General features: G+C 44.5%; 1 protein-coding gene across 1 annotated transcript in view; it reads left to right on the top strand.

The window, feature by feature from the left end:
• The window catches only part of MYL10 (myosin light chain 10), a 74,476-nt gene that overhangs the window by 13,563 nt on the left and 46,848 nt on the right, over positions 1–14,065 (top strand). The window contains exon 2 of the mRNA XM_073565620.1: positions 9,216–9,305. Within this exon, the coding sequence (XP_073421721.1) occupies positions 9,216–9,305 (90 nt within the window). The remainder of the gene's footprint in view (positions 1–9,215; positions 9,306–14,065) is intronic.

Raw genomic sequence — 14,065 nt, 5'->3', positions numbered from 1 at the left:
ACACACAGTGACTGGTGTGTTGTGCAGGCCAAATCGCTAGCAGCAGAAGCAGTTTTTTTGTCTTCTTCCCTGCCTAACGCTCTCCCTACAGAATCAGCAGCAACCTCTCCCTATGCTAAGATCGGCAGAAGTAAGATGGCGGTCGGCGTGCACGCCCTTTTATACCCCCTGTGACGCCCACCAAAGCAAGCCAATCACTTGCATGCCCTTCTGAAAGATGGTGGTGACCCGTGCCTATGTCATCACATTGCCCACAGTGTCCGTGGATCCTGATTGGCTGAAAAAGAGCGCAAAACAAACTTTTGAAACGCGACTTTGGCGCGTAAGTCGCCGACTTCGTGGCCGACCTCATCTTAGGGTCGGGTTTCGTTTCATGAAACCCGACTTTGCCAAAAGTCGGCGACTTTTGAATTTTTTCGACCCGTTTCGCTCAACTCTACTTTTAAGCATACAGTAATACCAAATACCAAATATTTTTTTCCAATATGGGAAAAGAGTAATGATTTAAACTTTTTTTTAATGATAAATACTTTTTACATGTTTTTCTGGTCCCCTTATGGGATTTAAATCTGTGATTGCTTTGTTAAAACCTATGTTAGGGCAGAGGAAGGTTGTAAGTAGGCAATGTAACCCACCCCTCTCTAAATTAAACAACTTAAATGCTGCTCTCAGTTACTGCCTAGTTTGCATCTAAGGAATTAAACAGCAGCATTCAGAGAAATTGTTATGCCATGGGTTTGGCTTCTGAGCATGTTTTATACACTCACACCCAAAATATGACATATATTGATTCTCCACTTTTGACTACTATCAAGTGAAGTGTCTGCTGGAGGCAGTGGGTTTGGCTTGGCCTGCTGATGCTTAAGCAGATCCACTTCATCACACTGAGCGGAGGCTTCGGGGTGTACGAGGGTTTGCTTTTATTGTCATCCAGTCAGGTGTTCAAAACCCTCTGGATCGATGCAATTGGCTGAGTAGTTTGAGATTCCATAGTGCAGAAGTGCCCCATGAATGATGATCTTGAGGTACTTTAACACACTGGGTGTAGGACCTAGAGATGGGGAACCCGAACAGTAAAGTTCGGGGTCCATACCGAACATCCACTGTTTGGGCACGGACCCCGAACATGGACTTCTCCAGTAATTCCGTGTTACTGTTCGATTTCGACACCCACCCGGACACCGGGTGTTTCTCATGCTGTCATCTGCACGACAGCAAGAGAAACACTGGCGGCTCTGATCAGCGGTAAGATTAATACCACCAGGCAGAGAACCGTGGTTTCCTTGCTGTCAGATGGCAGCGTGAGCCCACAGCTGTGACCAATCACAGATGTCGGCTGATGGGACTACTACTCCCATCAGCCTAAACCTAATGCTTCAAAAAACTGCAAGAGCAGGTGGAAGCATTCATCAGCCAGCAACTTTGCTATAAATAGATAATTTTTAAAAAAAAATGGTGTGGGTCACCATATATTTTTGATAACCGGCCAGGCAACACTGACAGCTACGGACTTCAATCCTCAGCTGTCAGCTTTATCAAGGCTGGCTATCAAGAATAGAGGGGTCCCCACGCCATTTATATAAATTATTTAAATGAACAATTTAAAAAAAACGGTGTGGGGTCCCCCCATTTTTGACAACCAGTCAAACTAAAGCAGACAGCTGGGGGCTGGTATTCTCAGGTTGATAAGGGGTCATGGATATTGCCCCACCCAGCCTAAAACTGGCAACCTGCAGCCACCCCAGAAAAGGCAGCCATATCCCTCACTTGTCCATCTTTCTGTCCCATGCCGTAATCCATGTCTAGGATAAATATTTTCAACCTCGACTGCGCCAAGATGCGACCGTTGAGGCTTAAAAGTTAAGCGAATGGAGAATGAGCTGCTGAGAGCGCAGCATCAGTGACTAGCGGTGATGTCACCGAGGTTACTGCAGGTGACCTCACTGCTTGTAACTTGATAAAGTCTCAGTGCAGAGCTGATCTCAGTGAGTCGCTGCAGTTCATTGGTTCATATCAGAATTCTATGAACACCAGTTATGTTTGTTGAATTAAAAATTGTAAATTGGTCACAAGTGACAATAAGTAGACAAGGATTTAACCTCATACCAACATAAAATGTACGGTGTATCCTATGTCGGGTATGGTTGTATGAAACAGGCTCAGTAATTCAGCCTGTACAATATGCGATGGGTGTTATACAGCCAGCACCTGCCATAACAGCAACGACTATATGATGACTCCAATCAAGGAGGAACAACGAGTATATATAGCCAAAAATACAAAGAAAGATTGCGTTTATCAAAAGTTATACTTTAATAAATATATGTAATACAAACATTATGTGTTAACAAACATGCATGGGCATACATTAATGTCATGTGACTAACTCCATGGGTCAATATAATGACCAGGAAAAGCGGGACCCAAAATTTAAATAACACATGCACCATTCAAATAAAAAGGTCATATAGAAAGTTAGAAGTTATTTAAAGACACATGTTATCCAGCGATAGGGATAAAAATTAAACAGTACTGACTTCCCCAAAGCATATAAATCCCTATACCGCTAGGTAAACAACCTCCCATTGACACTAAATAGCGCCTTTACAAGTGTATACTCCAGTGCACGGTAAAGGAGGAATTTATAAGAAGATTGGTAAAAAATAGTTACCCATAGTGGTGTGTATGACGTCTCGTCTAGACCTTGGTCATGTACCCCGACTCGCGTTTTGCGTACACAGGATGTTGCTTTCTCAGGGGGCACTTTTGCACTTTTCCCTCTAAAATCCAATAAAAAGTGATTAAAATGTATGTATCCTTTATTCGAATCAATAAAAAACTAAAGCTTGGCATATAAAAAACAAGCCCTCACACAAGACCATTGATGGAGCAACCAAAACAGAATGAGCTTAAGAAAGTGAAAAATATTTGGAATTGAGAGTCCTCAGTGGTTGATACCTCAGAAAATGGTAACACATAATGTATAATTTTCCCCCTTTATCAAGAACTGGTACAACTGAGTCTTAAGTATTCAATAAATCCACTTTTGGACACTCGTTCATTAAAAAGATATCTGAAAGCTAGGGAGAAGAGTTCAATTAAGACAAACCAAATTAGCATGAAGTATGGAAGATCTCAGTTACAAGGATAAGTTGTTCAAACTAAATGTATTTCATCTAGTGAAGGGAAGGTTGAGGGGTGATATGATAGTGTAAAAGTATAAAGTATAAAATGTAAAAACTATGTTAATTTATTAAGTAAATTAACTTAGGTCCTTTGTCAACCCAGAAACTCTCTACGACTTGAGATTGTATAGAACTTGCACATTAGATAAGGACATAAGCATATAAGTATGCAATAAATCATAGACCTGTCCACACTGACTCCACAAGAATAAATCAAATAGAAGTACATTAGCTTTCCACTATAAGGCAATCTAAATAAGTGGCCTTATGTACTGTAACATAAACCATATGTATAACTGTGTCATTGAAATGCCCCTTTAGTTATATGATGAGAACTGAGTATTTTAACTTTGTATCACTCAAATTAAAATCCTCATAATTATTTTACACATAAACATATGTCAAGCCCGAACTCCTCCCGCAGACGCTGAGCAATTATAAAATAGAAGTCTAAGCCATTACATATTTCCGCAGAACAATATCCTATAAAACACAAACCACCTCAATGATTTTCTCGTCTAGAGATTAGGAGTACCATGGGGAGACTTTTAGGCTCTTGCTTGCATGAGAATGTGAGGTCACACCCAGATCTATCACCGGTTTATGTGTTATCTTAATTTATGTTGTGCAATAGTTATGTGCGATTTGGCGATCTTAACCTGTGAATCAAGCAATGCTCAGCTCCCTGCCTCTAGTATTGGTTATGGAAGGCACCTCAATTTTCACTTACATGGATACGGTTCTTTAGAATCAGCCGCACAACCAAAATGAATGTTGAACTTTGCACAGCCATGTAATTGATTCATTATTAAGAAAAAAAAAGTTGTTGATGCAAAGTATTAGGAGAGACAGCTGAAATCACAGATCGTGTGTGTTCTGCACAAGACTTGAAGTACATGGTGGTGTCATCTTCTGAGCATATAGCGGCAAAAGTACAAGGGTGTAAAAGAGGTTGAATTTGGAATTTTAATAGTCCATCTGTGAACTTGTAAAGCTTGTCCTGAGTGTAAATTTGTGGGAATCTATCAAACCAAGTTTCACTTTAACCAGTTCAGAACTCAGCCATTTTACCCCTTTCCTGACCAGCCACGTTTTTGGGTTTTGTCATATATATATGTAGTTTTAACGAAAACGTTCTGGTTAAGACATTGAAATCATTGTGATATGTGGAGCTTCATCTTTATGTAATCTTTAGGATTTTTTTTGCTATTATTAAGGGAATAGTGTAAAGAAAAATAAATAATATGTACCTATTTTTCACATTTTTTTCTTTTACATTATTTTACAACCCCAAAGGACAGATTAAAAAAAAAATTGTGTTCCCATTTCCATAGAAATTATTTTTATATAATGGACATATTTTTACAACAGGTGCCTGGCTATAAACACCGATTCAGACTGGTGGTGTTTCTTTTTCTTTTTCTTGCTTTTTTTTCATTTTTTTTTCATTTATTTTATACATTGGCCCCTCCACAAGTTATTAAAAGACCTTTGGGGGGCATTTGAACACATTAATACATTATTCTTTTCAACACTGATTTCCACTGTAACTGTGGATGGTATATTAGCACAAGTTCCAGGAAAAATTCCACCTCCTGCCTACATAGCAGAACTGACTGAGTCTCCTGGGACCCAGCAGCTCCTGTTCCTTCCTTACACACAGCGATCACATAATCACTGGGTCCAGAGGAGGAAGCACTGTGCACAACACCTCTTCAGCATTCTGTATACAGTGATCAGAAAGGCAGACATAATAATAAATCATGTTTACCTTTCTGTGAGGAGTCTGCCTGTGTCTGACAGCCGGCTCCCCAACTCCACAGCTGCACAATATCATACAAGCTGCTTACTATGCAGTAACCTTCAGGAAGGTCAAGTCAATTTAGCGCAAAGTATGGACTACCCAGTAGTTAAAAATGTTAAGAAACAGTGAAAATGCATATTGTAGCCTAGAGATATATAGTTTTAATTAGAAATTCTGTTAAACAAATTTTTACAGTGTCCAGAAGATGTTACCTATCTGAGGTTAAAGAGAGTAGAAACATCTTTCTCAAACCTTTTTTTAGAACTTTTTATTTAGAAAAGGATCTCTCTCACTAGGTCAACGGGACCACATTTTGACATGACTTCATGTATTAGCCTCCATTGGGAGATTTTCCCAGCCTGCATTCTGAATGTCCCACCCCAATGTGGTGTAAACGTAGCCTTAAAGGGAATCTGACATTTTTTGCTATGTAATCTAAAGGCAGCATTATTCGTCTGTGTGCTGTTGTTTCTATACAATGAATATTTTATCACCAGGAGATTATCACCTCCTGGCTCTTACTGAAACCTGGATCCAGCAGTCAGATACTACCGCTGCTGCTGCTCTTTCATACGGGGGGCTACACTTCTCTCATACCCCAAGATCAGACAATAGAGCTGGTGGAGGCGTTGGTCTGCTCCTATCACCAAAATGTACCTTTCAGGTTATCCCTCAAGTACCCTCACTTGTCTTCCCTTCTTTTGAGGTCCATGCCGTCAGACTCTACACCCCCTTCTCCATGCAAGTGGCGGTGGTGTATCGTCCTCCCGGCCCCTCCCATCAGTTCCTGGATCATTTTGCCACTTGGCTTCCACATTTTCTCTCCTGTGACATCCCTACCCTCATCATGGGAGATTTCAACATCCCCATTGCTCTTCCCCTCTCCCCATCTGCTACTCACCTTTTATCTCTAACCTCCTCATTTGGCCTTTCGCAGCTTACTAATTCTCCAACGCATGAAGACGGAAACTCCCTCAACTTGGTCTTCTCTCGGCTTTGTGCAGTGGATGATTTTGCAAACTCCCCTCTCCCGCTCTCTGACCACAATCTTCTTTCATTCTCTATACAGAACTGCCAGGCTGCTCGGATCACCCCCACTGTCCAGACTTATAGAAACATACAGGCCATTAACACCCAGAAACTTCTGAAGAACTTGCAGTCTTCATTGGCCCCTATCTCCTCCCTCTCATGTCCTGATTCTGCATTGAAGCATTACAATGAAACACTTCAAAGTGCCCTGGATGAATTTGCACCCCCTATAAATAGAACACCACAACACAGACGGCGACAACCCTGGCACACGGTGCAAACACGTTTCCTGCAGCGGTGCTCCAGGTGCGCCGAACGTCTGTGGAGAAAATCCAATCTACACGAAGATTTCATCCATTTTAAGTTTATGCTTAGAACATACAACACTGCCCTTCACCTCTCCAAACAAACCTATTTCAACACCCTCATCACCTCACTGTCCAATAACCCGAAACGTCTCTTTGACACTTTTCATTCTCTACTCAATCCAAGAGTACAGGCCCCAACCACGGAGCTCCAAGCTGACGATCTGGCCAATTACTTCAAAGAAAAAATTGACCAGATCCGACAGGAAATTATCTCCAAATCCCCTCATACCATGCACTGTCCTCCTTCCCCCACTGCATCTAACTCACTCTCTGATTTTGAACCAGTCACAGAAGAAGAAGTAAGCAGGCTCCTTGCATCTTCTCGCCCAACTACTTGCACCAGTGACCCATTTCCGTCACATCTCCTCCAGTCCCTTTCCCTTGCTGTCACCCCTCACCTAACTAAAATATTTAACCTCTCTCTCTTCTGGTATTTTTCCCTCCTCATTTAAGCATGCCATCATACATCCACTACTTAAAAAACCATCCCTCGACCAAAACTGTGCCGCTAACTATAGACCTGTCTCTAATCTTCCCTTCATCTCTAAACTCCTGGAACGCCTGGTCCACTCCCGTCTTATCCGCTATCTCTCAGAAAACTCTGTTCTCGACCCTCTCCAATCCGGTTTCCGCTCTTTACACTCCACTGAAACTGCCCTCACTAAAGTCTCTAATGATCTGCTAACAGCTAAATCAAATGGTCATTACTCCATGCTAATTCTCTTGAATCTCTCTGCAGCATTCGACACTGTGGATCATCAGCTCCTCCTCACTATGCTCCATTCCATTGGCCTCAAGGACACCGTTCTCTCCTGGTTCTCCTCCTACCTCTCACCTTCCCCTTACTGTTGGGGTTCCTCAAGGATCGGTTCTAGGCCCCCTCCTCTTCTCCTTGTACACTGCCCCTATTGGTCAAACAATCAGTAGATTTGGTTTCCAGTACCATCTCTATGCTGATGACACCCAATTATACGCTTCTTCTCCTGACATCACGCCAGCCTTTCTAGAAAACACCGGCGATTGTCTAAACGCTGTGACTAATATCATGTCCTCACTATATCTGAAACTGAACCTGTCAAAGACTGAACTCCTGGTGTTTCCTCCCTCTACTAATGTACCTATACCCGACATTGCTATTTCTGTGTGTGGTTCCACTATTACTCCCCAGCAACATGCCCGCTGTCTTGGGGTCATACTTGATTCCGAGCTTTCCTTTGCCCCCCACATTCGATCACTGGCTCGCTCTTGTCATCTGCACCTCAAAAACATTTCTAGAATTCGACCTTTTCTTACTTTTGACTCTGCAAAAACTCTTACTGTTTCTCTTATTCATTCTCGTCTCGACTATTGTAACTCTCTTCTAATCGGTCTCCCTCTTACCAAACTCTCCCCTCTCCAATCTGTCTTGAATGCTGCAGCCAGGATCATATTCCTCGCCAATCGTTACACCGATGCCTCTACCTTGTGCCAGTCATTACACTGGCTACCCATCCACTCCAGAATTCAGTATAAACTTATTACCCTCACCCACAAAGCCCTCCATGGCTCAGCATCACCCTACATCTCCTCCCTTGTTTCAGTATACCACCCTACCCGCGCCCTCCGTTCTGCTGATGACCTGAGGTTAGTATCCTCAATAGTCAGAACCTCCCACTCCCGTCTCCAAGACTTTACACGTGCGGCGCCAATTCTTTGGAATGCACTTCCCAGGTCAATACGATTAGTCCCCAATCCCCACAATTTTAAGCGTGTCCTGAAAACGCATTTATTCAGACTGGCCTATCGCCTCAACACATTAACCTAACCTATCCCTGTGTGGCAGAGCCAAAAGTTTTACCATAACCAGGTTCCCAGCATCATGTTCCCACATGCTTTATGCATCCATTAGCCCTCTGTGTCTGTACTGTTACACACTTAACATTATGGCTGGTCCATACAATCAGAGCAACTGTTACCACCCACCTTTCGTGTCTCCCTCTTTCCTCATAGACTGTAAGCTTGCGAGCAGGGCCCTCACTCCTCTTGTTATTTGTTATAATCTACTGTATGTGATTATTGTTATGCTGTAATGTCTATTGTCTGTACAAATCCCCTCTGAAATGTAAAGTGCTGCGGAATATGTCGGCGCTATAAAAATAAAATTTATTATTATTATTATTATCACTGCTGGGACCAAAGGTGAGCCCTAATTTGACCACACCTCCGCCTCTGATTACCAGATCGCTGTCGATAGACAATGTACACAAAAGCTGTGGTTCGGGATACCCGCTGTTTACCCGAGATACCAGCGTGCACGGCATGTCAGGAGGTGGAGGCAGAACCGCGCGGCGCACAGACCTGAGTAGCCGATAGCAGAGCGGACCAACCCCTGCACGCTGGTATCTAGGGTAAACAGCGGGTATCCAAGAGCCTTCTGAGTTCTGCTACATCTAAGAACTGTTTATATCACAACTGCTGCACTTAGTAAACTAAGTGATACTTCGTTGGAATCAGGGGTTTTAGTCCTGCTCTCAGATGTGATAGTAAACACCTAGTGACAGACTCTCTTTAATAATTGTTGAACAAATAGAATAAATTTGAAACCATTATTTTCCTACTATGATAACTGAAAAACTAGTCAATCATAATAGTGTAAAATACATGACATTTTTTTGAAGGCCACATAGAACAAAATAACCCGCTCAAAACATTGAAACTTCTGCTTTAGTCCAATGTTGTAATAATGCTCATAAATGACAGAATAGAATAAAGGCAGAACTGATTTCAGCAATGGATGTGATAACTGGTAAATTTCAATTGTCTGCTTTTTTGTTTGTATTTTTTTTAAAGTCTCCCAAGAAAGCAAAAAAGAAAGTTGAAGGAGCTGGTTCCAATGTGTTCTCCATGTTTGATCAAAGCCAGATCCAGGAGTTTAAAGAGGTAACTATGCTGACAGTAAGAATTTATGCTACTCATTTCTATTACCTGAAATATTAAACTAATGGCCAAGTCATTTGGTCTTTACTCACGACAAATATATTAATGCAATAGTGTTTTAAAATCCAATTCATTCTGATTTTCTGTATAGTCCTACAAGTGTTATTTTTGCAGCTATCCTGCAGAGAACACAGAGATTAATCTTCATTAGCCCAGTTCCACCTTTGACTGAAGACTAACTGAAGCCAAGGTTATATGGCTCAGTGATTATTTGTCCTAATGCAGACATGTTAGGGTGGAGAGACTTCTGCTGCAGTCAGTTGTCTTAAGGCCCCGTTACACACAATGATGTCCCAGCGGTCCCACCAATGATCCGACAGGGATGGGATCGCTGGGACATAGACAGACTCACCAGCGATCAGGACCAGCGAGCAAGCTGGTATCCAACGTAAACATCGGGTTTCTAGAGCCGCGCGGCTCTTGGATACCCGCTGTTTACCCTAGATACCAGCGTGCACGGCATGTCAGGAGGTGGAGGCAGAGCCGTGCAGCGCACAGACCTGAGTAGCCGATAGCAGAGAGGACCAACCCCTGCACGCTGATATCTAGGGTAAACAGCGGGTATCTAAGAGCCGCGCGGCTCTTAGAAACCCGATGTTTACCCTAGATATCAGCATGCAGCGTCTCTGATCGTTGGCTCCCGCTGCCACGACAGTGGGAGACCAATGATCAAAAAATGGCCCAGGACCATCCTGCACGATCAGCGATACCCGGCAGGGGGGTCTGGTCGCTGATGGATGTCATGCACAGCGACGTTGCTGGAGAGATTGCTGATGCATCATAAAATCAGCGATCTCGCGGGGGGTGATGGTGCCCTAACAGACACATAGAAGACAGCGAGAAGAATGTGTGTGGGTATGGGGCATGAGATCCTAAGACATGCAGAGATTTCTTTATATGTTTCTCAGTTTTTTTTGTTAGATTTTTGTGCATCGATTCATGAAATTCTGGTCCATTGCCCAGATCAGTAGTCTCTGTATGGGAGGCTCACAAATCTCTTACCTTCTGGGGCTCCCAACACGGCTTTTGAAGTCATTGGTGCACCACGCTGCAATAATGACATCACCCCAGCCTGCATAATAAAAAGCTGCAGGATTCGGGACAGTAAGAGAATTGTGAGCCTCTCATTCAGTGGCCAGAGACTACTAACCTGGCCGATAGACCACAGTCCTGTGAATTGATCCTCCAAAAAAATTGATCCTTCAAACTATATTACTAGACAGTATAGGATCACAGAAATGGAGGACAGTAAAGGGTATTCTCATCTCCAAGATCCTATCCCAGTATGTAATAGGTATAATTATAATAATATTATCAATATTATCAAATACCTCCAATTAGAATTGTAGTACGGTTCTTCTAGACATTTAAGAGATGAACAGCTTTATAAATCTTTTGCCTTGGTTTAGGGCTTGTTGAGATCACTGTAGTTTTGGGCAGAGTATGATCCATTAATACATCGAATCATACTCAGACCAATGTTATTCGACGAGGCCGTGCACATGTCCAAATTTTTTGCAGCATACATGATTTACGTCTGATAACCAGATGGTACTCACCCGTTCATGTCTATAGATAAGTGGAAAACATTGGACCGTGCTCACATGAGATCCGAGTGCTGTCTGATTTTCACAGTCTGAATGGAGATGGAGAAACTTTTATTTTTAATTCTTCACATCCTAGAAAAATGTATCCCACGCTGATCAAACTCTGATCAGACCCTCAGTAGCATAATTGGACTGTTTTTCTCTCGGATGGAGAACATACGGTCGTCTGCAGCTGCCCTTAGAGTTCTTATATCTGATGACAAATTCTCTATAGGTATGGACGTTAGGGTAGATTTTCACAACAGGATGAAAAATCATTCAGAATTTCATCCGTAAAAGTGGGACGATTTTTTTCTCACTTGCAGTCCGTATACAATCCATTTTATTACAACAGCAGCTATTAATCATTTACAGCAGGGGTCCCCAACCTGTAGCTTGGAAGCCACATGTGGCTCGCGGTCCCACGACTGTCTGCCCACTTAGTGCATTAGGTCCAGATCTAGCAAACAGGTATGAAGAGTACATCTCAAAATGGTGAATTTTGTGATTAGCCCTGCAGAGAAGAGCAGATCTGGATGCAGATATACTGGTCTTAGGGGTTTTGAGATGTTTTAGGTATGGTATGCTCGAGGATGGTGCTTGTGACAAGCGTCAGCTTACGCTGAGTCGTTTTCCTTTTTGAGTGGACCCTCTGGGCCGTGGCGCCCACCCACCTAGGGCGAGCTGACCTAGTGAGAACCCACCCCCTGTACAGGGAGTGTCAGTGGCAAGACCAAGGGGGTGAGCCACCAGGGCAGCTAGACCAGATGGCTGGCTCAGGGAGACACTATTGATTGTCTGGCAACAGGACGGACAGGATACCAAACATAAAATGAAGTCACAGGGTTTCTTCAGCAAAACGTGGTTTCACACTTTATTCAGGTGCAAGGCATAAACAGGGAATCAGGTGCAGGGCACAAACGGTGAAACACGGCACGGTGCGTGCAAGGGCACGCCAAATCTTCCAGACATAACACATGCACGAAAACATACCAGAGTCCAGGGCAGGGTACGTGTTAGGGATCACACCAGAGTTCCTAGAGGGGATGCGTGCTAGGGCACGCCAGAGTCCAACACAAGGTGCATGCCGAGAGACACGCCAGAGTCCAAGGCAGGGTGCGTGAAAGGACACGCCAGGATCCAGGACGGGGTGCGATGGCATCGGACTCCGGACTACTGGCAATGACCGACAGGGTCCAGGCATCAGGCTGCGGACATCAGCTCCGGACATCAGGCCGCATTCATCTGGTTCCGGACCTCTGGCAGCGGTCGGCAGGTTTTAGGAATCCGGCAGGCAAGCCAGGGTTCAAGGCAGGGTGCGTGCTTGGAGCCACGCCAGGGTTCAAGGCAGGGTGTGTGCTTGGAGACACGCCAAGATCAGGTTCACAGGACGGAGGCCTGCGCATGCCGAGGGACATGCCAGGGACAGGTACAAGGACGGAGGCCTGCGCGTGCAGAGAGGCATGCCAGGGACAGGTACAAGGACGGAGGCCTGCGCATGCAGAAGGCATGCCAGGGACAGGTACAAGGACGGAGGCCTGCGCGTGCAGAGGGCACGCCAGGGACAGGTACAAGGACGTGGCCTGCGCGTGCGAGGACACGCCAGGGACAGAGTACGAGAACAGGGTTAGGGCCTGTGCATGCAAGAGGGCATGACAGGATACATGGCAAAACCTGCGCGTACTTTTATAGAAGCACGGGGAGGTATGCCAAGGGCAGGCGAGGACCTGCGCGTGCTATAGAGAGCACGCAGAGCACAGTGCAGAAACAGCGTGAAGTGCAAGGAAGCACAGAGAGCACGGCTGGGGCACTGGCTAGCTGATCGGGCTGCGGCACTGACAGACGGGCAAGACTCCAGCGAACCCGACTGAGGCATGGCAGGCGACACAGCTGTCACTGACCGACGAGCACGGCTGAGGCACAAGCAGGCGGGCACGGCTAGGGCGGGCACGGCTGAGGTACAAACAGGAGGCTTGGAAGGCCAGGCGCATGCAAAGGGCACGCGAAGCAACAGAGCAAGGCAAGACAAGAAACCAGGCAGAGCATAGGCAGAGTACGGAACCAGGAACGGAAGCATAGGCAGAAACACAGAGTCAGATCAGAGCGAGAACGGAGCTAGCAGCGGAGCGTAGGCCGAAGCCTAGAGCCGGGCCAAAGGAGAGCCTTGGGACTAGCCTAGAAACGTGCAAGAGAGCACAATAGGAAAGAGGAGGAATGGTGCGTGTGCCAGAGGGCACTACAGAGCACCATAGGAGAGAGCGAGGCAGAGCAAGCAAAGACTGAGACCATAGGGAGGAACAAGGCAGAGCAAGGCAAGGTACGGAACAAGGCATAGTGAAAACAGGCAAAACAGACATGGCGAACATGACAGACATGGCGAGCATGACAGTGCTACCTGTTAGAGAAGGTGCTCAAAGCTGGATGTGACAGTGTGTTGGGAGTCCTTGATGGGAGGATGCTGAATGGGGTATTGTGAGAACCCCTGGATCTCAGTGTACTGCTTTGGAGTAATTTCTGTGGAAAAGCTTTGGTTATCATTATACCTGTAATGGGGGCTTTGGTTGACACTACTTTGAAGGGGGTGGGAGCTGGATGTGGCTCGCGACCCTCTCTCAGTGCTGAATGTAGCTATCAAGGTCAGAAACGTTGGGGACCACTGATTTACAGGACCATTTACAGTTTTCAATGTTACAGAAGTGCAATGTATCCGTAAAAATCGGATGCTATATGGTGTCATCCAATTTTTTTCACACCCATAGACTTGAATGGGTGAGTCTCATCTGATTTCCGTAGGAAAATCATGCATGCTGCAATTTTTTTCACATGCTTATAAAGTCACGGAAAAAAATATTTTTATGCACCAACCCATTGTATAACACTGGTCAGAGTGTAATCCGTTTTACGTACGGACAGCGCTTGTGCCAAAAATAGGACTGTGTGCACAAAGCCTAATACTGATGAAAAATAAGCTTGTCTAAAAAATGTTTAGTACTTTAATAAAAAGCAAACTTCATGTTAATACTCTAATTATTAGGGAGCGTTTGACTACATTCTATGGACAGTAAACTATTGGTTCATATTAGTGCGTGCTGGATGGAGAACAATGAAGAATTAGAG

This window comes from Dendrobates tinctorius, unplaced genomic scaffold (genome assembly GCF_039654945.1).
Source record: "Dendrobates tinctorius isolate UK_male_01 unplaced genomic scaffold, ASM3965494v1 ptg000016l, whole genome shotgun sequence".
NCBI lineage: Eukaryota > Metazoa > Chordata > Amphibia > Anura > Dendrobatidae > Dendrobates > Dendrobates tinctorius.
Note: the sequence above shows the minus strand (reverse complement) of the source record. Positions and strands in the feature narration are given on the sequence as shown.